The 27,829-nt window shown below is 38.5% G+C and overlaps 1 protein-coding gene across 11 annotated transcripts in view; it reads left to right on the forward strand.

The window, feature by feature from the left end:
- NEK10 (NIMA related kinase 10) overlaps positions 1-27,829 on the forward strand; it is a 248,764-nt gene that overhangs the window by 53,452 nt on the left and 167,483 nt on the right. For all 11 annotated transcript variants that reach the window (XM_058442270.1, XM_032162265.2, XM_058442269.1 and 8 more), the window contains exons 7-19: positions 2,129-2,170; positions 4,273-4,351; positions 5,433-5,500; positions 7,438-7,517; positions 8,493-8,579; positions 11,472-11,696; positions 14,606-14,745; positions 19,197-19,258; positions 20,743-20,820; positions 22,780-22,844; positions 24,815-24,917; positions 25,011-25,139; positions 25,641-25,778. In XM_058442270.1, the coding sequence (XP_058298253.1) occupies positions 2,129-2,170; positions 4,273-4,351; positions 5,433-5,500; positions 7,438-7,517; positions 8,493-8,579; positions 11,472-11,696; positions 14,606-14,745; positions 19,197-19,258; positions 20,743-20,820; positions 22,780-22,844; positions 24,815-24,917; positions 25,011-25,139; positions 25,641-25,778 (1,296 nt within the window). The remainder of the gene's footprint in view (positions 1-2,128; positions 2,171-4,272; positions 4,352-5,432; positions 5,501-7,437; positions 7,518-8,492; positions 8,580-11,471; positions 11,697-14,605; positions 14,746-19,196; positions 19,259-20,742; positions 20,821-22,779; positions 22,845-24,814; positions 24,918-25,010; positions 25,140-25,640; positions 25,779-27,829) is intronic.

Below are 27,829 nucleotides of genomic sequence, written 5' to 3' on the forward strand. Positions count from 1 at the left end.
TCCAAAATAGAGTCCTCTCCTCTATCTCAGCCTATTCCTTTCTTTTTCCCTGTGTTAGTTCATTATGACATTGTTCCCAGCCACTCCCACTAAAATAGACTGATGTCTTTGACTTTGCTTCTTTTCTTCCAGTCTTTCTTCATGTTCAGTTGATCATATCGCTTCAAATACTACCCCTTTCTCTCCATTCTTATTCCTGCTGTCACTGACCCCCACCTGAGCTCCCAGTTGATACCCTCCCCATCTCCGGTTCATTTTATGACTAGAAGGAAGTCCCCACAGCTAATTCTGGCCAGTCCGTTGCTCACATGTTTTCATTGGGTATCATGGTCTGCATGAAAACATTCAGATTCAGGCTCACATCTAAGTCCTCCCACAGTGTGAATCCACCCTAAGTTTCTGACATTTTTTCCCAATAATACCCTTCATGGAGTTATGGAACTGCTTCTCTCGGAATTACAGCATGTCTTGATGTTTTGTCTGCACAGTTTCTATTCACCTTTGAGCCTCCTGTTCTCTTTGCTGGAATCTCCTTTATTTTCATCTCTTTCCGATCTTTACTCAGCAAATCCATCCATCCTTCCAGTCCCCATTTAGAGACCACCACCCACATGAGGTATCTCTTAGTCTTCTCAGGAGGAATGAGGTGTCTCTATTTTGGCCCCTCATAACACTGCATGTATAATTTACTTTTAACAGTTATCTTGTTCTGTCTTAAGTTCTAGTTGTTTGTATACCCACCTTATGCTTGCTTACAGCTCAGCAAAGCACACCCCTGCCATCTACATATTTGTGTCTCCAGAGCCTAACTCAAGGATTTTACATAGGTGGAATGGAAAAAATGTTTGTTGAATAAATATAACTGGTTTTAAATGTTATTTTAATTTTTATGTGTACGACACCTCCTACCATAAATAGAGATCATATGTACAATATTCTCGTGCTCTTTAATTATAGCTTTTCTAGAGTGAATAGCATTGATGAGGCTTCAAATTAGTAGGTAGTCATAGAACTATTTTTAATTGAGTTCTAAATGTTATTTGAAAATTTAATTTAGATGTAAGTGTGTTCAGTATTTCCAAGTTCACTTTATACAGAGTATGAAAACCTTGACCCAGGAGGCCTCGAGAGAAAAAGGCCCCTGTGCCTTTTCCCAGTCTGCCCACTCACTGGCTTCATGGCAGAACTAGACTGTTCTCTCCCATGCTCACGTACTCATGCTTGTGCACTTCCCAGAAGTGAAATTATGGCTCTTGTTTATGTTTCAAATAACTTCCTTGTGTGCATGTTAAGTAAGGAGAGAGATGTCAATACAGATGTAATTAATCAGGTTAAATCCACCTGAGAATATTTGTCTATAGATAAATGACAATGTGGCTAACCTAAGAGCACTTATTATTAGTAGATCTCTAGGCTGCTCCATTTCACAATTTAAAGTCCTGTATCAGGAGACATTGTCAAAAATTATCTTTACATTTATTTAGAGCATGGGTCTAATAAGATCATTCATCTAATAATTTTGAGAAGCTCCTTCTGTCCTAGAGCAATGCTTCTCAAACTGTACTGTACGTGCGTATGACCTGGAGATCTTGTTGAAACTGAGTGTGATTGAGCAGGTCTGGGGTGGGTGCAGGATTCTGCATTTCTGTTCAGCTCCCAGGTAATGCGGGTGCTGCTGGTTCATGGACACTAGGCAGAGACCTAGTTGAGGGTTCTTGGAGTTTGGTGACGAACTCATCCAGCTTCGTCAGTTATGCAAAGTGGTTTTCTTTCTGTGTCTTGGTTTTCCTCATCTGTAACATGAGAATACTGAATGAAATGGTGTCTAATGGCTCTTCTCAACTCAAACATTTTATGATGACACAGGAGGAGGTAAGAAGGAGGGGGCAGGCTGCGGTTCTGAGCACAGATTCATTCTCTTAATCTCAACCCAACTTTCATATTTATTAATAGTTTATTTTAAAGGTAGTATGAATGACATACCATAAGTTTTCCATATTTATATTAGAATGTAGACCTTCACAAAATAATTATAAATATGACAACTTAGTAAAGAAATTGCATGTAAAATATACTTCTCCCTCTACCCTCATCATTTACATGTGTTTTGTTGCTTTTATTTTATTAGGAAATACTCCATAGCTTAGGTGGGATTGAAAACCTAGCTCAGGTAAGATTCCTTTTGTGGTGGCTGGTCTTGCCTTTTCATTTTGTGCCTGCTCTGAGCAAGAATTAAAAGGATATGTGACAGAAGGTGGCTTTCCTATGTTATGCTGTCTGCCCCAGAGAGGGACAGACAGCGTTAAGCGTGAATGTGAGGCATCATACTCATAGAGCAGGGAGGAACCCACGACATTTTGTTCTGGCTAATTGGGCTCACTTTACTCATCCTGATCAAATAAGAGAGTGCTATAAAAGGTCACATGTCTTTAGCTAGTAATAATAAGAAATAGGCAGCGGGGTGTGGTGGCTCACGCCTGTAATCCTAGCACTTTGGGAGGCTGAGGTGGGTGGATCACCTGAGGTCAGGAGTTTGAGACCAGCCTGGTCAACATGGTGAAACCCCGTCTCTTAAAAATACAAAAATTAGCCAGACATGGTGCCAGGTGCCTATAATCCCAGCTACTCGGGAGGCTGAGGCAGAGAATCGCTTGAACCTGGGGGCAGAGGTTGCAATGAGCTGAAGTTGCACCATTGCACTCCAGCCTGGGCAACAGAGCGAAACTCTGCCTCACAACAACAAAAGGGGCGATGGCTGGAAAGCTCAAGCCCTTAGCATTGTATATACCATATGGCAGGAGGAAAATAAATATGTATATATATGTATATATATTTGAGACGGTATCTTACTATGTTGCCTAGGCTGGTCTCAAAATGCTGGGCCCAAGCAATCCTCCTGCTTCAGCCTCCTGAGTAGCTGGGATTACAGGTGTGTGCCACTGGGCCTGGCAAGATAATAAACTGATTATGAAGATGTTCAAAACATTTTCAAACAAGAAAACGATTACTGTGCTCACTAAAATACTAATAAATAGATGACAAAGAAAGGAATTATCTTGACCTTATTTATTTTTCTGCTTTGCTAACTACTGAGGGAGGGTAAGCAAGTGAGTATATATACTGAGCAACTCAGAGGCTTGCATTTATTAATACAATAAAACAAAATTTCTTTCTTTCTTTCTTTCTTTTTTGAGATAGGATCTCACTCTGTCACCCAGGCTGAAGTGCGGTTGTGTGATGTCAGCTCACTGCAACCTCTGCCTCCCGGGTTCAGTGATTCTTGTGCCTCAGCCTCCCAAGTAGCTGGGATTACAGGCATGCGCCACCATGCCCTTATCATTTTTGTTTGTATTTTTAGTAGAGACAGGGTTACACCATGTTGGCCAGGCTGGAATAAAACAAAATTTCTGATCATGTTTTTGAGTTGGAACAGGCTAGTCTCCTAAAACCTGTATAATGTTTACAGAAAGAATGATTTTCATAATAAACATGTGGCCCTGCAAACTCAGTCTGAATAATTAATGGAAAATTAAGTTTGTGGCAATTTAACATTAAATCTACTTTATTATATTCTTAGAAAATTGATTCATGTTTATTTTTTGTTTTCAGGAAACTTTTTAAATTGACTAGAGGTTTACCTCATTTAATAACATAATATTTCATAAGATTATGTTACAAAGCATCTTCTTATCCATTTTAACTTCCATTATAATATTAGAAATTACCTGTTTCCCTGAACCTGTTTATTATAATCAATTATCCACAGTGAGAATTATCAGACTACTCAGTACCCATTTTATTCTGATTATTGCTAACTGCATGTATGCTGGTTAGACATATATTCAGAGATTATAAAATATAACATCAGTAAAATGTATACAATGTATTATAAAAATTCTCCTAAAAAGATAACATTGAAGAATAAACATTCTATATGCTATATATTATATGTATCTTGTATTTGGATACTAAATAACACCACAAACTTATTTAGTTAAGAGTAATTTTGAGACTTTCGAGAGTTTATAGAGTCAGTCTTGAGATGGTCTTTCCCTCAACTTCATAGCATGCAAGAGAAGCCAAAGAATCTAGAAACCCAGCCACCTTTTGCACTTGAGTGGTAACAGTTACAGAAGGAGCACGAGAGTATTATTTGATGAATCTGTTGTGCCACCTACAGTTTATTTTAAGAACTGCAGCATCTTGTTCCTTGCTTCCTTGTGTGCTTTCGGTGTCCTCCTGACTGGCTTGTTGGTTTGGTCCTTCATGCAGTATATGGAGATTGTAGCCAATGAGTACCTCGGCTATGGAGAAGAGCAGCACACTGTGGACAAGCTGGTCAACATGACATGTAAGTGTTGTTGCGAGGACACAGCCAATTTTGTGGACTTGCTGGAAAAAGCAGTATGGTGTTTGCAGCAGGAAACAAGGATACTTTAAATATTTATTAATGTTCGCATACACAGCTCAAGTGTTGAGCATCCAGGCCAATTGTTATATTCAGTGGCAACACAGCCAGAAGGAAGATGTTTAGATTACAACCCTTACCTTGAAAAGCACAATTTATTTAATGCAAGACAGGCTGCCATAAAAGCAAATTTTGGTAAAATCTATTTTTGCCTCTTTTTATTTCTGTTAAAATGTCAGAGATTATCCAGTTTTTTTTTCTATAAAATTGGGTTAATCATGATTACCTACCTCATAGAATCTGAAACATCCAGAGCATGAAAAAGAAAAATAACAACAAAGCTTATCTGATGCTGTGAATGTGAAAACGTTGGGCTGTGAGTGTGAGGTATTCCTTAGTCACTGAATCTTCTCCTGTTGGAGGCTCTTCCCAGCCCTGCTGTCCTGCACTCCAGCTTTGGTGAGCCACAGACATCCTGCCGTGTGGGATGCCAGTCCGTTTTCTTTGTGTGACTGGACTGGCTCTTCATATCTGCTTGTGGAGCAGCACAGTGATTCTCAGATCTGGGGAGAGAAGAGTTTATGGCAAGCCCTGGGCACTAGGAAGTCTCTTTGAGGATGACTATTTTCCTCAGCTGAGGAAACGTGCAGGTTCTTCTCATTTGCTGGCCTTCCCTCTCTTCTTTCTAAGTTGAAATCTTCACAGAGAGGACCTTTGAAGAATAGGCCTCACTTTGAACTGGTAATGATGTTAAGGAACTTCAAGTGGAAAGAGAGGCTTGCCTTTTTTGGTATTTTTATATTTCATTATTATAATAATATTACAAAATAAATACCAGTGGAGCTTGAGGAGTAATTCTTGGGGTGAAAAAGTAGCCACGCTGCTTCTGCATCTGTTGTTCCTTTTGTGCTGTGTTCCGTTTGCCCTTTGTCTGCCTGCCCATATGTACTGCAGATCTGTGCACCTAGAAGTACTTCCCCTTTAATCTCTGGATGTGTCTTTGCGTTCTTTCTTTCCTTCATAGATATTTTTCAAAAACTTGCTGCAGTCAAAGATCAAAGAGAATGGGTCACCACAAGCGGAGCCCACAAGGTGAGTGGCCCCTGAAAGAGTTAATGCTTCAGCTCCCTATGGCAATAGTTCACATTAGGGAAGTTCAGAGCCTTTGCGGTTAAGTCATGTGTAATTAGAATCCACAAACCTGCCAGCCTGGCCTAAGATTGTGGATCTTTGTCAACCCTTTTATATTCTTTACCAGCGTTACAAGTTAATAGAGATATAATAAATACAAGTTTTCTGGAACTCTTTTCTTTTTTTTCTATGCCATTTAATACCAACTAGGTTTATTACTTAAATGTTATTTGAAAAGCCCCAGCTATGTATAAACTCACCCTAGGTGTGCATTTATAAATAAGCCAACAAAAATAAACAAAATGTACATATGTATACATATAAATTCCATATGGCATATGGAGCTATATTAGTTTGAACCATATATGATTGCCATTGTAAGTCAAAACAGACTATATTTATAGCAAAACTGTTTAGACTGTAGCCATGTGGAGCTAAGTTTCAGTAACCTGTTGAGTTTCATATCCCGGGAAGCCACTTTCTAGTGTATATGGGAGCAAGATTGCCTAAAATGTGTTAACACATGCCGCTCATGGTCTAGAGGATGATTCTAGGTGATACACAGGTCAACGTTTTTTGTTTCAGTAGCCATCTATTTCACAGATATTATCGCTTACAATTGGAAAATTTTTTTTTGAGTTAACATTAAAGATGTTAATTGAATATGGCAAAAATTGTGAAAATGATATAAAATGATTGAAGTTTGGGAAACATTAGAAGACAGAGAAGAAAAAGAGGAAAGGATCAGACAAATAAAGATAATGATAACTTCATTAAGATAAAATGAAATCATAAAGGCAAAAAATCCATATACTGGAAACATAAAAATTACCTTAGCAGTTGTTGCGCAGGTTGCAGCTCTGACCTGGGACATTTTGGGAGGCACTTTTCAGGGGCACTCCGCATTCTGAAAATGTAGAGAATTTTCCAAATAAGAAAATTTCCCTTAATGAGAATTCAGGGAAAGCCACTGACAAGATACAGATTTCCAGCTAAGTCATGTTAGTTAAGATGATGCTTGGGAGCATCAATGATGCACTTTCAACATCAATTAGAAATCTGAGAGGCAAATGGAATGCTTGATAGTATTCATATCTTTTTTAGTTTGGCAAAAGAACGAAGGTTTCAATATTTTGTTGAAAAATAGTTTCATAATTTGGAAAGTGCCTAGCACAATGCCTGGGTCAAAGTGAGTTCTCAATGGCTGATCACTACCACTATTGTAATTTATGTCATTAATCTTCCTGGTTCTTCCCAGGGTGGGATCAGAAGGGGCAGAGAATACTTGGGCACATGGAAATAGAGGGAAGTATGAGGACCAGGCTGGTCTTGTAGCTTGATGCCTTTTGCTTCCTGTCCTGGGCAAGGAATGGCTACAAGAGGTTACTCTCAAGAGTTCCAAAGTAAGGAGAGATGGACTCCTGCCATCTATAAAGAACTGGATATTTTGAATGTTTAATAAAACTCTTTTTAAGAATAAACTTTTACATTGACTGCAAAAAATAAAAAAGAAACTGCATAAGGCTTGATAGGGCATAATATTTTTTCACTATTCTATGGGTAAAGCCATAGTAAAATAAACAACTTGATTATATTGACAAAAAGCGTTTATAAAGATATATTTAATGCCATGAAAAATTTCAGTAGATAACATTAAGAAAAAACATAAGAGAGAGCAGCTTTAACATTATATATAGTTTGTGCTTAATTGTATATACACATACATTATAAACTACTAAGCAAAACAAAAAAACAAAAACAGTTAAGCCTGTATGATCTTGAGAGGGAAACATTTTGCCATTCAAGCAGCTGGTAATGGAAAATAAATTAATGTTAATGTTGAAAAAAGAAGCTTGTAGTACTTATATAATTAAACTTTATTTTACTTCATTTTTCAGACATTAGTAAATTTACTTGGTGCCCGAGATACTAATGTTCTATTGGGTTCCCTTCTGGCTCTGGCTAGTTTAGCAGAAAGGTAAGTAGTGTATTCTAATATACTTTCCAGTTCTGCTACTATAGCAATTTAGGTAGTAAGGATGCAAAATAATCAGTTACTTTGTCAACTACTTAATACAATTTCTTGATAAATAGGTGTGAAATAACATGTTGAAGAGAATCTTGGATAGAAAGCATTATTTAAAAATTTAAACTGGAAAGGCAAATTGCAGTTTAAAATTTTCTTTTTATTTCCTGACTGGAAATCTTTAGTCTTTTCATCTAAGCCTCAGTTACTTCTAATTTCAAAATTACCATAATATTTCTTTGGCAGTTGAATCTTTCTGACCGTCTTAATTCATTCTTACCTGTGAATTTTAGCATACAGAACATTTTCAAATATTTGTGGGCTTTGAAAAATTTTCAAGAAGTTCTTTCCTCTTATAAATGTCATGATTATTTTAAATGTTTTTATGACAATAAGTGGACCATTGCTTTTCTGTGAGTGACATATGATTCCTCTTGTTTTTTCATGTCTTCTCCAAAGATAATATTGGAGCTAGGATATTAAATAAATAAATGTATATGGTTAGGCTTTGTGTCCCCACCCAAATCTCATCTTGAATTGTAATCCCTATAATCCCCATAATTCCCTCATGTCAAGGGAGAGACCAGGTGGAGGTAATTGAATCATGGGGCCATTTCCTCCATGCTGTTCTCATGATAGTGAGTTCTCATGAGATCTGATGGTTTTATAAGGGGCTCTCCCCCTTCTCTCGGCACTTATCCTTCCTGCTGCCTTGTGAAGAAGGTGCCTTGCTTCCCCTTTATCTTCCACCATGACCGTAAGTTTCCTGAGGCCTTCCTAGCCATGCTGAACTGTGAGTCAATTAAACCTCTTTCCTTTGTAAATCGCCCAGTCTCGGGCAGTTCTTTATACCAGTTTGAAAAAGGACTAGTACATGGATGTAGCAAAATATGCTTTTAGTAATTGCTAATATCTTTCAATTTATAGTCCAGAATGTAGGGAGAAGATAAGTGAACTCCACATTGTAGAAAATCTGTTGATGATTTTACATGAATATGACTTGCTTTCTAAAAGGTAGGATTGCTAACAGTAGAAAAAGACAATGCAGTGCCTTTATTTGACAGAAACACTTATTATTTTTATTACGTCATGTTATTTACATTGTAACTGAATATAATGAGTCAGCTTGGCATTTATTTTCTGTTTAAGTTTATATAAAGAAAATAGAGCAAAGAAGTATATCCATTTATCTTTAGTCCTGCATTATGTCTAGATCTGGGCATAGAAGCTGATGAAATAAATTTTTCTGATATCATTTTTAATGTTTTGTTTATTGCATTTATTTATATCCTGCCTTTTTAGGGAAAGAAACTCTGCAGTGGCTCTATTTTTAGTAATTTCAAATTGTATATTATAATAAATGATTACATTGCTAAAATCCATTTGCATTAAGGCAAGTAAAATAAGATAGCAACTGACTTGTTTTGTGATCACCTGCTATAATAACTCAAAATAAAATCTAGAATAAAATGGATTCATTTTTACTTGAACTGCATATTGTTCTAATAACTATCCAGATAGTTATTAGATTGTACTTAAATAGAGTTGCAATCTACATCATTTGATATTTAGTTGAGTAATTTTCTAAAGAGGCAAAATAGATAAAAAGAAGTCTCCAGCAACGAAGCCCTGATGCTTAACTCATAGTAAATCCTTTTGGATTCTTCTTCAAAACTCTCATAAAAGAGCATTAAATATAGATAATACTTATTGACTTGGTGATCTGAACAAACAAGGTTCCAAGCTTGGTACCAGGTGTTGAAAACCAAAGACGAATAAGTTATAAATATGTAGTGTAGAAGAGGGTCAGACAGTGCTATAACTGATACAGTAGACAGATGCACAGGGTACTCTGGGAGCATGGAGCAGAGACTTCCCAATTAGAATGTGGAGTCATGCAAAGTTTCCTGGAGGAAAGAGGAGATATCTAGGCAGAGAGAGAGAGACAACATAAAAACAGTATGTGCTTGGACATGGAGGCATGAAATTGGGTGTGTTAGAGGAATGTGATGGTTGGGCACAGCAGGAGCATAAGAACGAAAGTGCCAGAGAACTAGAGCAGATAGTTAATGATAAATTTAAAATGTAGAAAACTTTGATCAGTGTTTTCTATATGCCAAGACCTGCTCTAAGCACTTTGCTTATTAACTCATGTGATCTGCACATTAACCCTATTTTTCCCATATTTTATAGATAAGGCAACAAGACACCTTTATCCGGGTCATGATGGTCTCTGATAAATAACGATGTGAATTTTATCATGAACATTATGGGGACTCATGGAAAAATTTTAAGCATGACCAAATTTGTTTTTTGAAAGATCACTTTGATAGCAGTGTATGTGGGAGTGGGGTGGGGGGTGTTTGTTTATATCCACACATTGAGATCCACTTACAACAAGGAGAGGATGTTTGGTGTAGAAAGTTTGTGAAGGTAAAGAATACTATTTATCAAGGAACATTTATTATTAATGTCAGAGCACAAAATTTGGGAGGGAGAGGAGCCATAGATAATCAGCTCAGGGGAAAGGAATGAGAAAGCTGTATGAGAATGAGAATATCGGAGAAGTAGATGAAAGAGGGGTTTATATCTTGAGCATGACCAAGGATTACAAGGATGAGAGGAGCAGTGGGGTTAGCTAGCTGCCTGTGTTCAAAAGAATCCCAGCAGTTGCCCAGGAAATAGAAAACACTAAGCGCTCTTGATTGACAGTGGAGGAGTGTGAAAAGAGGAGTATGTGTCTTGATGACTCCCAGTCTTGTGGCTTGGAAGATTGAAAATACTGTGGTGCCACGAGTCAAGATTGGGGATATAAGGTGAAGAATAGACCTGGGGAGGAGGCTAATGACTTTGAGTTTAGGAGTAGTATGGAAAGTACTTGTGGAATACCCATGCGGCTAAAACTTCTGGAAGTTAGGAGCAATGCCTGGGCTGAGATCATGATGACAGGGTAGAAAGAGTGTTTGAAATCATGGGAATGGATGACACCATCCAGGAGGGGAGTGTTTAGAGAATGAGACTGGAGGACTAAGGATGATTCTATAAAACATTTATCATCATAATATTTCATGGCACAGCTGAACCTTGTGTCTTTACCATCAATTTAATGCACTTTGCACTGAGTGTATAGTAACTGAGTGCTTTGCCCTTAACTTACCTACATTGTAGTGTTTTTGACATTTTCTAAGAATGTCTTATTTTGCAATTACATAGTAAGTTTCTGAAGACTAGAATAAGGCTTTTATTATTATTATTATTTTAGTCTTTAGCACAATACAGATGTCATTGTTTGTCCTTGATATTCCTATTTGCTGGTCAGTAGGTTTTTTTTTTTTTTTTTTTTTAAAAAAAAAAAACAGAGTCTCGCTCTGTCACCCAGGCTGGAGTGCACTGGCAAGTGACCTTGGCTCACTGCAACCTCTGCCTCCTGGGTTCAAGCAATTCTTCTGCCTCAGCCTCCCAAGTGGCTGAGATTACAGGCACACACCATCATGCCCTGCCAATGCTGGTCAGTAGGTTTTTAACCAGACCAGTGATGATGCAATGAGCCTATAATTTAGAACAGTGGTCTGCAAACTATGACCTACAGGCTAAGTTTATTCCACTGCTAATTTTTGTAAATAAAGATTTATTTTAACATAGGGATGCTAATTTATTTTTATATGTTGTCTATGGCTGCTTTCATGCTATCTCAGCATAGCTGAGTAGTTGTGACACAGATTGTACAGTTAGTAAAGCTAAAAGTGTTTGGCTTTGATTGGGCTTCTTACAGAAAATGGCACATTGACCCATGACTTACAAAATGTTAGGGTTATATTTCATGCACCGATGATAGCTTTAGTCTTAATGTAAAGTCATCAACTCATGATGCTGTGATTCTCACCCCACCCTCCGTACCCCTTTCAGACTAACAGCGGAGTTGCTGCGCCTACTTTGTGCAGAGCCCCAGGTGAAAGAGCAGGTGAAGCTCTACGAGGGGATACCTGTCCTCCTCAGTCTGCTCCACTCGGACCACTTGAAGCTGCTCTGGAGCGTTGTCTGGATTCTGGTACAGGTTTGTGAGGACCCTGAGACCAGCGTGGAAATTCGCATTTGGGGAGGCATCAAACAGCTTCTTCATATTTTACGAGGGTGAGTCAAAGTGAGCTTTGGCCTACTTTGCCCTATTTGTTGAAGTCTGGGGACTCTGTGACGAGATGGCAGATTGGTGTGTGTCAGCTCGTTCCCTCCTGCTTTGGGGTTTCTTTGGTAATTCATGATTTCCAAAGTCATCTAGACTTGTCACAAGCATGTTCTAGATCAATGTCAGGGGCATTCATCTTTTAAATTCCTTGGGGACCCAGATATATTTATCTTTGCCTCACCAACCTCCAGTACAGTTCTGGGAATGTAGAAGGCCATCAATCTGCAAATATAGTGAAGGCTGAATGGAAATCCAGTAACCTAAAAAAAAAACCTTTGTCTTGCCACCTTTTCCTTGAATTAGTATATGCATTTTGTCATTCCAAGTATAATGATTACTAATATTTTCCTAAAATGTTTGTGTGTGCACATATATTATTATCTATAAAGAGAAAACAAAGCCTATATGAAAGGAGCAGGTGTATAATCCTTGTTTTTGAAAGATGATATCATTAATCAAGTGGTTGCCATGTTACTAACTCTAGTCCAGTTCTCTACTTTTCTCTCTAATCTTCATTACGGTCCTCTAAGGTGGGCATTATCTCTCTTTTAAAAGTAGAATTCCAGTGACATTCTAAGTCAGGAACATGGAGAATGGATAGTTTAGTTCTCAGTTGAAATTCTCTAGAAGTATGTTGCAATCTAACTTCTGTATTTTCTGAATTAAATAGATTGAAGTATTTAATAATAATATCTTGTGGTACCATCCATGGGAAGATTCTATTACCTAATATTGTTATAAAGTATAATTCAGTTCTATGGGTGCTGAACCAAAGTTAAAAATGAGTATGCCTCCTTGAACTGGATTGTGTTTATGATCTGCAGCATAAATAGAGCTCATTCTAATACAAGCAGAGGGACTTATCAATTTTCATATAACTAGATATTGTCAAATCAATATTGTTATGACTTTGTATTTGTTATGCTTCTAGGGATATTGCAGAACTGTGTGTTACCAACTTCATTTTATCTTAAGGAACATTCAGAGCATAAGAATAGACTGTAGAGATATGAACAGTCGCTTTGTTAACAATATCTGTCATTACCTAAACAAAGGAAAAAATTTATAGACTGTTGACAATCTACTTCATGAATGTGACATAAAAGTATCTATTAGTTTATAGTATAAATTATAAGTCATTCATTAGTGCTGTGACATAATAAGCCAGGCCCTTGGTCAAAATAATTACAATTGCCAAAGATTTTTTATTTAGGTTTGTAGGATGACGATAGTAATGATGATCATGGTGGTGGTTATTCTTTATTATTGGACAATCATACCTATTACAATAGGTGTGGGTTGCCCTCTTGGAGAACAGCTATTTTCTTAAGGATAAAATGAAATTCTGTAATAGTTAAGCAGAATTTCAAAGACAAAACCTGCCTTTTTCTCATATAGAATTGAATCTAGCTCTCTTCTTTTGCTGAAGTCGTAACTATCCTTGGTAAAAAAGAGGTCTTTCACATCTAAAGAATCATTTTCCAGTCCATTTTGATGGTGCAATGTTAGCAAACTTTTCCCGGGACAATGACATATTTTAACTCTTATTCTATGTTAAATATGTACTGGTGCTCTGGGAGAATTTATTACCCCAGCTGGATAAACAGTTTCTTTTCAGAGCTTGTGCCTGACCCTGGGCTGACTGCAGCTGGCACTAGGGGTAGAGGTTTCCAGGCTGTCTTGTGGCTGGAGTATGAACAGCACTGTTTTCAGGGCAGTTTCCGGGAAACTTGCTCATGCCTGTTCACCTGCCATCCCAAACTCAAAGGCAGCTCCCAAAGGGCTCTCTTGATCAGGTGAAGAGATCCCTACAATTTGAGTTTGAAGAGAATAATGTCGACAGATAAGATCGCCACCTGTGACTGTCCCTAGGCCTAGCTCCATTACCTTCCCCATGCTCATTTCAGGGAGGACACTAGTGGACCCAGATGACATGAGAGGGAAGTCAAGGAAACTCCATCCACGTTACATTTAGGCACAGAGAAATCCAGGTAGAGTTGCTGCTATAAAAAATAAATACATGGAAAAAAATGGTAACTATGTAAAACAAAGGGGAACAAAGCAGGCAAAAGACAGATGAAGAACCTATTATGGAAGAAAGTGTACTGAGTAAACAGAAAAGCGAATGCTTTATTTCATCAAAGACATTAAGCAGAGCATGAATTTATGAAATGAGATTAAAGATGAAACAAATTTTTGGACACAAAAAGGCAAGAAGATTGCAGAGCTAGGAAAGAAAACAAGGATTGAATAACACCTACAGAACCAATAAATTAGCTAGATCACCAGAAAAAAAATGGAAATAGTAAAATGTAGGGTAAGCTTGAAAAAAATTACATATAATGCAGAAGAAAAAGACCAATGAATAAAAGAAATTAGAAAATGAAAGATATGCCCAGTAGAAGAAGATAGGTTTTCAACATGTGGATAATTGAGATCCCTGAAGTACAGAGTAAAATGAAAAGGGCCAAACATTTCCAAGATACGATAGAAGAGAACTTTCTCAAAATAAAGGAAGATTGAAAGTTCATGGAAAAAGAAAACTGAGAATAATCAAGACTGAGATGTATTCAGGTGAATCAACTCCAGGAAAACAGAAAATTCAAAAACATAGGTGGCCATATAGAGCAGTGGGGAGAGGACACTTTTCAATAAATAGTGAGAAATCAGTAACCATAAAAAAATGATTCTTACCACACACTATACACAAAAATCAGTTCCAGGTGGATTGGAAAGTGAAACAATAATGATGCCTTCGTGACCTGAGGGAGGCAAAGATTTCTTAAATGTGACACAGAAAGGACTGATGGTGAAGGGAAATTGATAAATGGTCTGTGCATTAACTTTTCTTTTTCAGAGACAGAAATTTTGTTTCTGATTGCTCCTCCATTGGAAGCCTGTCCAGTGCAAATGCTGCAGGCCGAATCCAGCAGCTTCATTTATCAGAAGACTTGAGCCCTAGGGAAATACAAGAAAATACTTTCTCACTTCAAGCAGGTATTTATGTTTTATTATTTGATATGTTATAATTTATTGTGTTGTATTATTATTCACTATTATAGATTAGTGTAATAGTGTTAAGTAGGCACAATTTAGAAGTTTACAAAAATGTAAAGTGAAATCCACGTGGATGCCAGAAACTTCTTGGTCCCAGTGATGGACTTGCAGATGAATGATACAACAAATGTTTCTTTGTCTTCTGTGTTCTGAACCCAGCAAGAGATAAACACAGACGTCAGAGATAAGGAGACAAAACATTAGCTTTATTATGAGGGAAGCTGGATTAGGGGATGCAGCTTGATCTGTGGCCAGAATCATGCTTTCTAGAATTTTCTAGATCCCAGGGCACCCTGCATAAGGGGAAATCTACAGTGCACACACTTGTCTCACCAGGTGCAAGAGAGTACCTTCCCCATGCTTCTTGAGCTCCAAAGAGAAGACTGAAGGATGCTGCCCTGTCTAGGATTTTCACATGCAAGCAGGAGCAGCAATGCATCAATGCTTTTTGGCAGGGCCACCTTGAGCAGTCATGCAGTTTGTGCCCTGCCTGGGGGCACCTGGCCTTTGGGACAACTGGAGCTACAGTGCAGTCTGAGTGCTATTGGTCAATTTGGGTGCCCTAGAGCAGCCCACAGAAAGGGAGCAGAGAGGTGTGGTGTGGGCCAGCAGGAGACAGGGGGACTCTGAGGGGAAACAGCAGACTGCAGGAGAGGGATAGAGGGAGTGGGGAAGTGGGAGAAGGCAGGCTTTCCATGCTGTCTACTATTTTCTCCTGAAGAATACAGAAGATATTTCTTCACAGATGGTGTGAAAACAAGGACATAGGAGCTCCTCCTCAAAGTGCCATTTCTGCTGACTCTGAAAGGTCCCTGTCTCAGTACAAGGTCTTGTGCTGAGGGTTTACTGTTTGAAGACTCCCCAGAAGTCTAATCCAGTGGAATCTCAGAGCTCTGAGTGTTTCTAGCAATCATTCAAAGAGTGGGTGAGATTGATGGTGATAGAATTCAGAAGAACAGTTACTTAGATGTGGAATTATAGGAGAGTGAGTGCCTGAGAAGGGGCACAAGGAGCCTTTGAGAGCTGGAAATATAGCCTATGCATTCCTCTGGGTGGAGGATGGTTACAGGGCACATAGATATGTAGTATCTCATTGAGCCGTATACTTAAGATGTGTTTACATTATATAGCTTATTCTATACTCGTATTAGTCCATTTTCATGCTGCTGCTAAAGACATACCCAAGACAGGGCAATTTACAAAAGAAAGAGGTTTAATGGACTTACAGTTCCACATGGTTGGGGAGGCCTCACAATCATGATGGAAGATAAGGAGAAGCAAGTCACATCTTACATGGATGATGGCAGGCAAGAGAGGGCTTGTGCAGGGAAACTCAGTGCACTTTCAATGGTTTTACAAAAGAAAACATTTTAAAAACAATCAGATCTCAAGTGAGACTCATTCACTATCATGAGAACAGCACAGGAAAGACCCATCCCCATAATTCAATCACCTCTCACTGGGTTCCTCCCATGACACATGAAAATTGTGGGAGTTACAATTCAAGATTGAGATTTGGGTGGGGACACAGTCAAACCATATGATTTTACTCCCGGCCCCTCCCAAATCGTATGTCCCCACATTTCAAAACCAGTCATGCCTTCCCAACAGTCCCTCAAGGTCTTAACTCATCTCAGCATTAACTCAGAAGTCCACAGTCCAACATCTCATCTGAGACAAGGCAAGTCCCTTTTGCCTGTGAGCCTGTAAAATCAAAAGCAAGTCAGTTACTTCCTAGATACAATGGAGTACAGGCATTGGATAAATACAGCTGTTCCAAACGGGAGAAATTGGCCAAAACAAAGGGGCTACAGGCCCCATACAAGTCCAGAATCCAGCAGGGCAGTCAAATCTTAAAGCTCCAAAATGATCTCCTTTGACTCCATGTCTTGCATCTGGGTCATGCTGATGCTATAAGTGGGTTCCCATGATCTTGGGTAGCTCCGCCCCTGTGGCTATGTGAGGTATAGCTTCTCTCTCGGCTGCTTTCATGGGTTGGTGTTGAGTTTCTTTGGCTTTTCCAGGCACACAGTGCACACTGTCAGTGGATCTACCATTCTACTGGAGGACAGTGGCCTGCTTCTTACAGATCCACTGGGCAGTACCCCAGCAGGGATTCTCTGTGGGGGCTCTGACCCCACATTTCCCTTCTGAACTGCCCTAGCAGATGTTCTCCATGAGATCCCCGCCCCTGCAGCAAACTTCTGCCTGGGCATCCAGGCATTTCCATACATCCTCTGAAATCTAGGCAGAAGTTCCCAAACCCCAATTCTTGACTTTTGTGTACACACAGGCTCAACACCACATGGAAGCTGCCAAGGCTTGGGGCTTCCACCCTCTGAAGCAACAGCCTGAGCTGTACCTTGGCCCCTTTTAGTCATGACTGAAGTGGCTGGGATGCAGGGCACCAAGTCCCTGGACTGCACACAGCAGAGGGACCGTGGGTCCAGTCCGTGAAACCATCTTTTCCTCCTAAACCTCCAGGCCTGTGATGGGAGGGACTGCCACAAAGGTCTCTGACATGCCCTGGAGAAATTTTTCCCATTGTTTTGGGGACTGACATTTGGTTCCTCATTACTTATGCAAATTTCTGCAGCTGGCTTGAATTTCTCTTCAGAAAATGAGATTTTCTTTTCTATTGCATTGTCAGACTGCAAATTTTCCAAACTTTTATGCTGTGTTCCTCTTTTAAAACTCAATGCCTTTAACAGCATTCAAGTCACCTCTTGAATGCTTTGCTGCTTAGAAATTTCTTCTGCCAGGTACCCTAAATCATTTCTCTCAAGTTCAAAGTTCCACAGATCTCTAGGGCAGGAGCAAAATGCCACCAGTCTCTTTGCTAAAACATAACAAGAGTCACCTTTGCTCCAGTTACCCACAATTTCCTCATCTCCATCTGAGACCACCTCAGCCTGGATTTCATTGTCCATATTATTATCAGTATTTGGTCAAAGCCATTCAACAAGCCTCTAGGGAGTTCCAAACTTTCCCACATTTCCCTATCTTCTTGTGAGTCCTCCAAACTGTTCCAACCTCTGCCTGTTACCCAGTTCCAAAGTCACTTTTACATTTTCTGTTATCTTTTCAGCAAAGCCCCACTCTACTGGTACCAATTTACTGTATTAGTCCATTTTCATGCTGCTGATAAAGACATACCTGAGACTGGGCAATTTCCAAAGGAGAGGTTTAATGGACTTACAGTTCCACATGGCGGGGGAGGCCTCACAATCATGGCGGAAGGCAAGGAGGAGCAAGTCACATCTTAAGTGGATGGCAGCAGGCAAAGAGAGGGCTTGTGCAAGGAAACTCCCATTTTTAAAACCATCAGATCTTGTGAGACTCATTCACTATCACGAGAACAGTGCAGGAAAGACCCACCCCCATAATTCAATCACTTCACACTGGGTTCCTCCTATGACATGCGGGAATTGTCGGAATTACAATTCATGATGAGATTTGGGTGGGGACACAGCCAAACCATGTTAATACCTAAATAAAAATGGAAAAATAAAAATTAAAAACATAAAGGGTTAAGAGTAGGGTCTGAGTTTTGGCTCCACCCTCATTGATGGCTATATGGCCTTGGGCAAATTCCTTAACTTCTCCAAGCTTCAGTTTTGCTTATGTAAAATGGTGATGATAATCATGGTATCAGTGATAGAAGATCATTGTGAGAATTATGTGGGAATATATGTAAAATATTTAGCACAGTAAAATGGAATTATCCTTTATAGGAGCTCTGTGCTATAGAGTCTGGTATACTTCTGAGAGCACAAGTATCTCAGTGCAAAATGCCACCAAAGGCTGCCACTGTGGCTGTCAGGAGGCAAGAGTGGTGCTGCTTAGGGCTGGGGATTTAACGTCTGGCAGACTGGGGCTGCACTCCTGGTCATTTCCACTTACTGGTTGTGTGGCCTAGTCTAGTAACTCTTTGAAACTGTTTTCTCACCAGTAACACTGGTAATCACAGTGCATACTCTTATTGTAAGGATTGAGTTGGATAACATATTTAAAGCATTCTTTTATTTATCAACCATTATAGATATATTTGTTGAGCACCTGCTAAGTGCCAGGCATGTGTTGGGCACTGGGGATTACAATGAAATGGACAGATGCAGTACTTGCCTCCTGGTACGCAGAAAGTGCTCAATAAATGGTTGCTGTGGAATAGACATGCACATGAATTACATGGGGAGGAGAATTAGAAGCCATTACAAGTCAACTTCTGTTCTTCCAGAGCTGTGCCAGAAGGAAAATTAGTGTTTCTTGAGAAGTTACTTTGCTAATAAAAATAGCAAAATAATAAAAATACCCTGTGGAGTAGGAGTATTTATGTGAAAGTGTATTTATTGTAATGATGCACACTATGCATTTGATTGTTGTCATTCCAGCCTGCTGTGCTGCCCTCACTGAGCTGGTGCTCAACGACACCAATGCCCACCAGGTGGTTCAGGTGAGAGCACTCCTTCTCAAGGTCAGGTCTCCATAACCATTCATAGTCAATTCACCTTGTGGTACAGTCTGTATCCTAGAACATAGGTTTTGGGATTCCCATCATGTGATTTTAAAACTATTTTAACATTTCTCATTTAACTAATAAAGTCCCACTTTATATTCTTGTCCTTCCTCCTTTAACTCATTTGACTTAAAAAGGACTGACATGTGGTTAATTGATGTTTCTTCATTATGTTATGTGCAGTCCCTTTTATTTTTTCTTTCCGAAAGGAATACTCTAAATTGCTTTAATTCTGGGCGTATAGAATACCATAAGGTAAGGAGAGCAGTCATTTTGATTAAGACTATGCATCAGATTATTAAGTTAAAAATGATGATTGAGACACAGCAAACAAAATATTTATTGCCAAGAAACTGATTTTGCAAAGTATAATCCACTAATTAATCTACTATATGTACAGCTATATATACATGTTTGTGTGTGTATGTATATATACACATAAATATAAATTAATAGATCTATATAAATAAATATACACACGTATATGTACAACCCTTATGTGGGTTTCTATTGCAAAAGTTACCTCTTACTTAGTGAATTTTACAGAGAAACCATTTTTGGCTGTGTCAATACGATATCCAACTTCAAGATCCATACATGTTAGTAAGGGATCAGCTCATCAATGATTAAATTAGGACATAAGAGAAACTCAGCAGATCAGGGGGTAGTTGATAGAGCAGGGCATTTGAAGTTGGCCAGATTGAGGTTCAATTCCTGGAATTATTACTTCTTGGCTTGGCTTCTAAAAAAATAATGTATCCGCTCTAAGTATTGGTTTTCTCATGTATAAAACAAGGAAATTATAGACTAATTTCACAGAGTTGTTACAGAGATTAGATGCAATAAAGCAAAGCTCTTTGCAGTTATAATAGGAATGCCTGCACACAGTAAAGATCAGTGCATTATGTATTTACTAGATAATAGAAAAGTGGCTGTAAGGTATTATTATTTGTTCATTCCTTCGTGTGTATATTTCAATTAAAAAATCTAGAAAGATGTCAAGATTATAATAAAGACATAAATTAATAACTGGAATATAATTTCTCCCTTTATGGTTGTAGTAATTAAGGATATAAATAAATATCAAAGATATAAATCTAAGATATTTGGACACCTTTACTCTGTCCTTTTTTAATCTCTTATTATTTGTTTTTAAGATATTTGAATCACTTTACGTTTATGTACTTTATTACAATCTCGATTCTTCACGGACAGTTGAAATTTTAAGATTATAGTTGTACTCTTTGGTGTTTAAAAGTGTTATGTTGACATTTTAAATATTGTCCTGTAATGTTTACTTCAAGGTCCAAAGTTATACTAATATTTCTTCTTTGATATTAGTTTTTGAGATTATTTGCCTCTTTTTGCTTGTGTATCACTACAGTGTTGTCACTCATAGTATGACCCCTTTATTCTTTCAGGAAAATGGTGTATATACAATAGCAAAATTAATTTTACCAAATAAGCAAAAGACTGCAGCAAAAACTAATCTATTACAGGTAATAAACATGTCTATTGTCCTTCAATATCAAGTTATTGAAATCGTGGATAACTATGGTAAAATGATCTATGATTTTTAGAATGTTTAGGTTAGTACTGGTCCCTGTACTGACTATGAGGGAAAAATATCTGGCAAGGAAGACTGGCATGGAATCAAATAATATTAAAACAATGCAGAAGGCTTAACAGTGGTTTCTCTGTGTGGGAGAATTACGTGATTTATTTAGGTGTTTCTTTGCTTATCAATAAGTTCTATTTTTTAAAAAATATGCAATCCTTATGTATCAGAATATAACAACAGGGGGAAAATTATTTGCCATCATGGATCTTGATGGATGAGAAGGGACTTGCCAAGTGGATAAGGGGATATTGGGTGGGGCACCAATGGCATCTGCTGCAGGGTGGAAGGGCATTCCATGCAGAGGGAACAGCCTGTACCAAGTGTGAAAATTGTGAGCTTAGAGTGTGCTGAAGGAAGGGTGAGCTGCTTAGTGGGGCTGGGTTGTGTGGTTGTGGGAGGCAGTGCTCCAGCAGATGAGGCCTCACATGTACGAAAGGGGAACAGTTACACAGGTTCTACATTCATTTTTGAGGAGTGGGCGTTGGGGGAGCTGCGTAAAGGGTGAGCTGCTCAGTGGAACTGGGGTGTGTGGTTTGGGGAGGCAGTGCTCCAGGAGTTGAGGCCTCACATGTAAGAAAGGGGAACAGTTACGCAGGGTTCTATGTTCGTTTTTGAGGAGTGGGTATTGGCAGAGTGGGGGTGGGGGGCAGTGGCCCTAATGTCAAAATCTGATTTAAAGTTAGTCTTTGCAATAGTTGTAGCTCATCTTTTTTTTTTTCCCCCAAGTCATTTTGAAAAGGAAGAAAGAAACAACCTTTGTCTCCAATCTGATTTAAGAGTTATCATCCAAAATGATGGCCAAACCCAGCAGACGCTTTGGGGGTATCTCTGTGCTGGAGGGTGGGGGTTTTTGGAGAGCTACCAATGGGAAGGTGCAGGCATGGAACTTGATTTCTTCAGTGCATCACAGATATATGACACTGTGCTGTTAAACAGATAAAGACAAACCCATCCTGAAGATACATTTTGTTAAGCCAGTAGAGAGTTTTTTAGAATTCCAGATGGAGGACTTTTGAGGAATATGCATGCTCTCCCTTTCTCACAGTCTCCACTGCTCTCACCTGGCTCCTTCATGTCATTTTGTTACCAGCCTCATGTCCCTGGGCAATTTTGTTTGGGACCCTTCTGTGTTCAGATCACTGATTTTAGTAAATGATCCCAGATTTGATTCAGCAGACCCTGATCACTCCAATGGTGGCCTATTGTGCGTGCACGCTGCAGGCTGGGCACACTCTTTTTTCTCAGTACTGCAAAATGTCAGATGTTTATTTTTCCTAGGTAAAGGCTCACAGGCCTCTTTCTGAGCGTTCTAGAGAGTTACTGTAGATTGTTCTATTTGGGGAATGCTTAAGACTTTTTACTCAAGAGACTAATTTGTCAAGTTTGAGTCCAGTGTGCCTGTGGCTATTTTTATATGTCATCATTTCTAGTGTTTATTTTCTCACAGAAACCATATAAATATTGAGGTATACATAGCAGGCTAGAAACAAAATAAACCTTGAGCTCCTGGAAATCTTTAGACATTTGGTTTTCTCAGCATCGGAATTTTATTTCTTGTCTCTGTACTCATTTTGTACTTTCTAGAAAGAAATTAATGACGAGTACCAAGAGAAGCAAGGCCAATATTCCTAGCATTCTACAACATAAACACTTTTTAAATACAGGAATGACCCCAGGTGTTGGCGTTTTTTGTTTTCACTTACAAGCTTTGGCTCCAGCTTGGACCAGCCACTTACAATAAAGTCATGTTAATGTTTACTTCCTGTTAATTCTTTCCCGAAAAAGTTGTAATTTCTTGAGCTACCATTTAAGAATCACATATCCTTTTGTTTTCTAGTGTTATGCTTTCAGAGCCTTGAGATTTCTCTTCAGTATGGAAAGAAACAGACCACTCTTTAAAAGGTATGAGGTTAGAGAAATATAAGTGATCATTATGTTTAGGAGATCATTAGATTGAACTGTTTTCACATACTTGGCTTAGAAGCAACAGAAGGAAAATAATGCATCAGTATGCAAACCGTGTGTCTTCAGATTTCTTATTTCACAGACATAAGTGAGCTACTGTAGTGATTCAGTATCCAGCCACACTGAATATTAACAGAATGATGATGAAAGAGCATAAATCGCTGTATCAATACAACTCCCTTTAATTACATGTGACTGCTATGATTTTAGTTTTCTTTTTGATAATTAAAGATAATAACATTTTTAAAAGATGGCATTAAAATATGAGCTTATTTTTTTCCAGCTAGAAATTTGAAAGTCGATCTGGTAATTTCCCTTTAATCAAAGGGAATTTAATCAAAGGGAAAACAAACTATTTTTGTGTGTGTCTTTGATGGTGTAGGAGCTCATTTGAAGGGGAGGCTGGGTGTTCTGGGGTCAAGATACTGTGTTGGTAAGCCTGACCAAAAGGTCACCATTTCGGGAAGCAAACACTGGTTCCCTCAGTGGTGTTCTGCACACCATTTAGTTAGGTGGGTTAGCCAAAATCATAGGCCCAAGTTTTTATTAAAATTCTGTTAATAAGGCAGAATAGACATAAAGTATTGAGTTAATATAGCATCTTTTGTTCAGAAAGCATGGAGCATCACTTTTCAGCCTTTTGGCTGAGATCAAGTGCAGAAAGCATGGAGTATTTTATGTTGTTATTTTATTTCTGTACTATATTTGGATTTAGAAGAAAATAAAGTAAAATTAGTTCTCTTTTTTTTTTTTTTTTTTTGACAGAGGCTCATTCTGTCACTTCTCCTGCCTCAGCCTCCTGAGTAGCCGGGACTACAGGCATGCACCACCACACCTGGCTAATTTTTGTATTTTCAGTAGAGACGGGTTTTCACCGTGTTGGCCAGGCTGGTCTTGAACTCCTGACCTCAGGTGATCCGCCTGCCTTGGCCTCCCAAAGAGCTGGGATTACAGGCGTGAGCCACCACACCCCGCTACTTATTCTTTATAATCTTTCATTTCAAAGCTCTAAACCATCTCTTTTCGTGAACTCAAATATTTTAAAAGCCCTTGAAACCAGTGTCCTGGGAATGATAAATGAATCTCTTTGTTTTATTTTTCATGTACCAGTATTTTTATTTTCATGAAACTTTTATTGAAAAGTTGGGTTAGTATTTACTTCTTACTAAAATCTGAGTTAAATGACATTTGTGAAAGTGCTCCACACCCAAAAAAAACCTAATAAATGTTTCCTTCTAATATATTGAATACCTATACCCCCAAATATCTTACAAGTAAGATTTTTGTGTAATCTGTATCATATCTAATTTTAAATTATGGTAAAAATATTAACATGCCATCTACCTTCTTAAAATTTTAAGTGTACAGTGTTGTTAACTGTAAGCACAAGGTTGTACTGCAGATCTCTAGAACTTTCTTCTGCATTTGTTTTTTTCTTACCCCTCAAAAACTGTAAATAGTGTATTTTTTTGAGGTTGTTGATAACCAAAAGAAGTTAAGTTTGTTTCATGTAATTAATCAGTGAGTGAGCTGCATTCAAAAGGGAAGTAATGGGCCGGGCGCAGTGGCTCACACCTGTAATCCCAGCACTTTGGGAGGCCGAGACGGGCAGTCACGAGGTCGGGAGATCGAGACCATCCTGGCTAACATGGTGAAACCCCATCTCTACTAAAAATACAAAAAATTAGCCGGGCATGGTGGCGGGCGCCTGTAGTCCCAGCTACTTGGGAGGCTGAGGCAGGAGAATGGCATGAACCCAGGGGGCGGAGCTTGCAGTGAGCCGAGATCGTTCCACTGCACTCCAGCCTGGGTGACAGAGTGAGATTCCATCTCAAAAAAATAAAAAAGGGAAGTAATGATCAACAGTGTCCAAGTTCTACTTTAAGTGTGTGTAATTTTCTCTGCAGACTTTTCCCCACAGATTTGTTTGAGATCTTCATTGACATAGGGCATTATGTACGTGATATCAGTGCTTATGAAGAATTGGTATCCAAGCTGAATTTATTAGTGGTAAGTCCTGAGTTTTCAATATTTTGGCAGGCTGCTATGTAGTCAGGATGGAATTTATCACAGAAACCCATTTCCTTTTTATATTTTGATTAGGAGGATGAACTGAAGCAAATTGCTGAAAATATTGAAAGCATTAATCAGAACAAAGCTCCTTCGAAATATATAGGCAACTATGCAATTTTGGATTATCTTGGAAGTGGAGCTTTTGGCTGTGTTTACAAGGTGACTTTCCCCTTGGGGAACATTTCTGATACTCCCAACCAAACAGGATGTCACACTTGCACACCGATATTCAATTGAGTTGGAACTCTTGTCATTGAAAAATAGCAAACAAATAGATATGAAAATTAGAATGATTGTTTTTGTCAAACAGAGATAGCCACACTAATATTGTTTTAGCTGTAAGCTCTAGAAATTGGCCACTGACTTTTTAAGACAAGAGGCATTATTAATCTCTCACAAAGGTATTCAAAATAGCTTCTCCCAATGCATGATGCACTCTCTAAATTAAAAAATGCTACTAAGTATTGCAGACTGACCCAGGGGATGCCAGTGTTTTGAGCTGAGCTTAATGTAAATACAGCTGGAACTTTAAATGCTCTATGACTTGTTTATATAACTTAGTTACTCATGTGACTTCGTTAGTCTATCTCTTTCTTCCCCTTTCTATCTTCTCTTTCTTTACCCTGTTTCTTTTGTTGTTGTTGTTTTTCTTTATTTTAGGTTAGAAAGCGTAGTGGTCAAAATCTTCTAGCAATGAAAGAGGTCAATTTACATAACCCAGCATTTGGAAAGGATAAGAAAGATCGAGACAGCAGCGTAAGGAATATTGTTTCTGAATTAACAATAATTAAAGAGCAGGTAAATGTTTTCCTTGTTTCTGAAGATGTTTTTCTTAAATACATGTCATTGCAAGAAAGTAGAATTGTGGTGCTCTTGTCCATGCTGCTTATGAACTAGTTCCAGGTGAAATAATTGACATTGAAGCAGTGATATTTTTGCCAGCTTTTTTCCTAAGGCTTGACACTGAAGTATAAAACACTGTCTGGAGTTTATATCAGGGTCATGGATGCAAAACAATTGGATTTACAGTACAGAATGCATCATATATGAGAAATCCTTTTCACTGTGAGCATATATATTCTTTTCTCATTATATTTTAGGATATTTGGTTACTTAGTTACATACATAGAAATATGACTAAGAGTTTCTTGACTTTTGTCAAATGGAACCAAGCTGTTAACATTCCTCAAATATGACTTTATTAAATCTAAAATGTAGATTTTCAAAATGGGTTATTATTTATTGGCATGAGCAGAATACTCTGACATAATGTAACAGCTCAGTTAACTCTCATTATGCAAGTTTGTTTGAGGAGGAAGAATAAACATTTCAAAGAGAAATGGGATTTCTTTGTGTGATCCAAGAACACATTGGTTTCTTTTTCAGCCTTCCTTATTTGCACATTCATCACAAATACTGTTCATTTATAATTCCTGTGATGCACTATCAGCTTTGCTGCTTTTGTCCTCCACTGGTCACATTTGCATAGCATCTGTGTTGGGATGTCTTGAATTCCATAAACATGAGAACTTTGTTCATAGAAATCGATAGTTCTACTCCAGTGTGTACATTATAGTAAATATTACCATTAATTGTTTATTTTATAGTTGATTTTATATACTAATAGACTAGACTTTAAAAAGTTTGTTCATGTGTTTGTATGGTCATCTAGCCTTCCACAGTGTGCTCTTTCATTGTAGCACAAGGCTAGAACAGGGCTTCTGACCTAAGCCAGTCCAGTGTTTTCATCTGGACCCAAATATGGTTTTAGTCCTTGTGGGTGAGCCAGGTCCAGAATATGGTTCTGGTTGGTTATCTGGTCACATATTGTTTAAGGTCTGCTGGCCACTCGCTAGTTGATGAAGTAGATTATTTGTTTTAGCACATTTCCTAAGAAAAGAAACTGTCAAACTAGGGTTAGGAGCATATGCTTGGGCTTTGAGGTAACTCAAAATTGCCCTCTCACTAGAGGATCAAACTGATGGAAAGGATGATAACATTGAGTCCTTAAAGGAGGAGGTAGTGGCAGGCAGAAGCAAAACAAATGGGGCTAGAATGGAGAGTACATTAAGATTAACCTGCATTAACAAAGAGGATCCCAAATGCAGGTGCTTAGAAAGAGGACTCACAGTACAGTGGGTTATTTCTCTTTCACGGAACAATCCCAAAGTGAGTAAACCAGGTTGAAGGTGTTCTCTGCTCCATGCGATCATTTGGGGACACAGGCTTTTTTCTCTCTTCTTGTGCTGTTACCTCCTAGTGCATTGTCTTCATCTGTGTGGTTGAAACTGCCATAGCCATGCTCACATCCGAGGTGGGATGAGGAGGAGCATGGAGGGCTATTCCCAAGGTTTAGAGTTCACACAGGAAGCACACATGCTTCCTCTCATATTCCACAGGTCAGAACTGAGTGGTAGCTTCACCCCCAGCTTCAAGGGAGTCTGAGAAGTCTTCTCTAACTGGGAAGCCATGTCCAGCTACAACTGTATTGCAGTGAGACAGCAGGTTTTTGGTGGACAGCTAGCAATCTCCCTTCAAAAAGACTTGCAGAAAGACCAAAAAGAGATGCAAGCGAGCCATTTGTTGATGTGATGGTGACCGTTCTGAGACAAATTTTATCTAGAAACTCAAATTATAAGCAAAAACTACAAAATTATTGGCATTCTTCTAGAAAATGATCTTTTTTTAATTAAAAAATTAGAAATTCCACTAACATTCTTATATCAAAGAGAAATTGCACCAGACATTTTTTAAAAATGGTGAGGAAGACTTTATTCAATACTATTGCAATAGAAGTCAAACTATTGTAATTGAGGAGAGAGATTGAACTCAACTCTGAATTCGAGAAC

This window comes from Hylobates moloch, unplaced genomic scaffold (genome assembly GCF_009828535.3).
Source record: "Hylobates moloch isolate HMO894 unplaced genomic scaffold, HMol_V3 SCAFFOLD_8, whole genome shotgun sequence".
Taxonomy (NCBI): Eukaryota; Metazoa; Chordata; class Mammalia; order Primates; family Hylobatidae; genus Hylobates; species Hylobates moloch.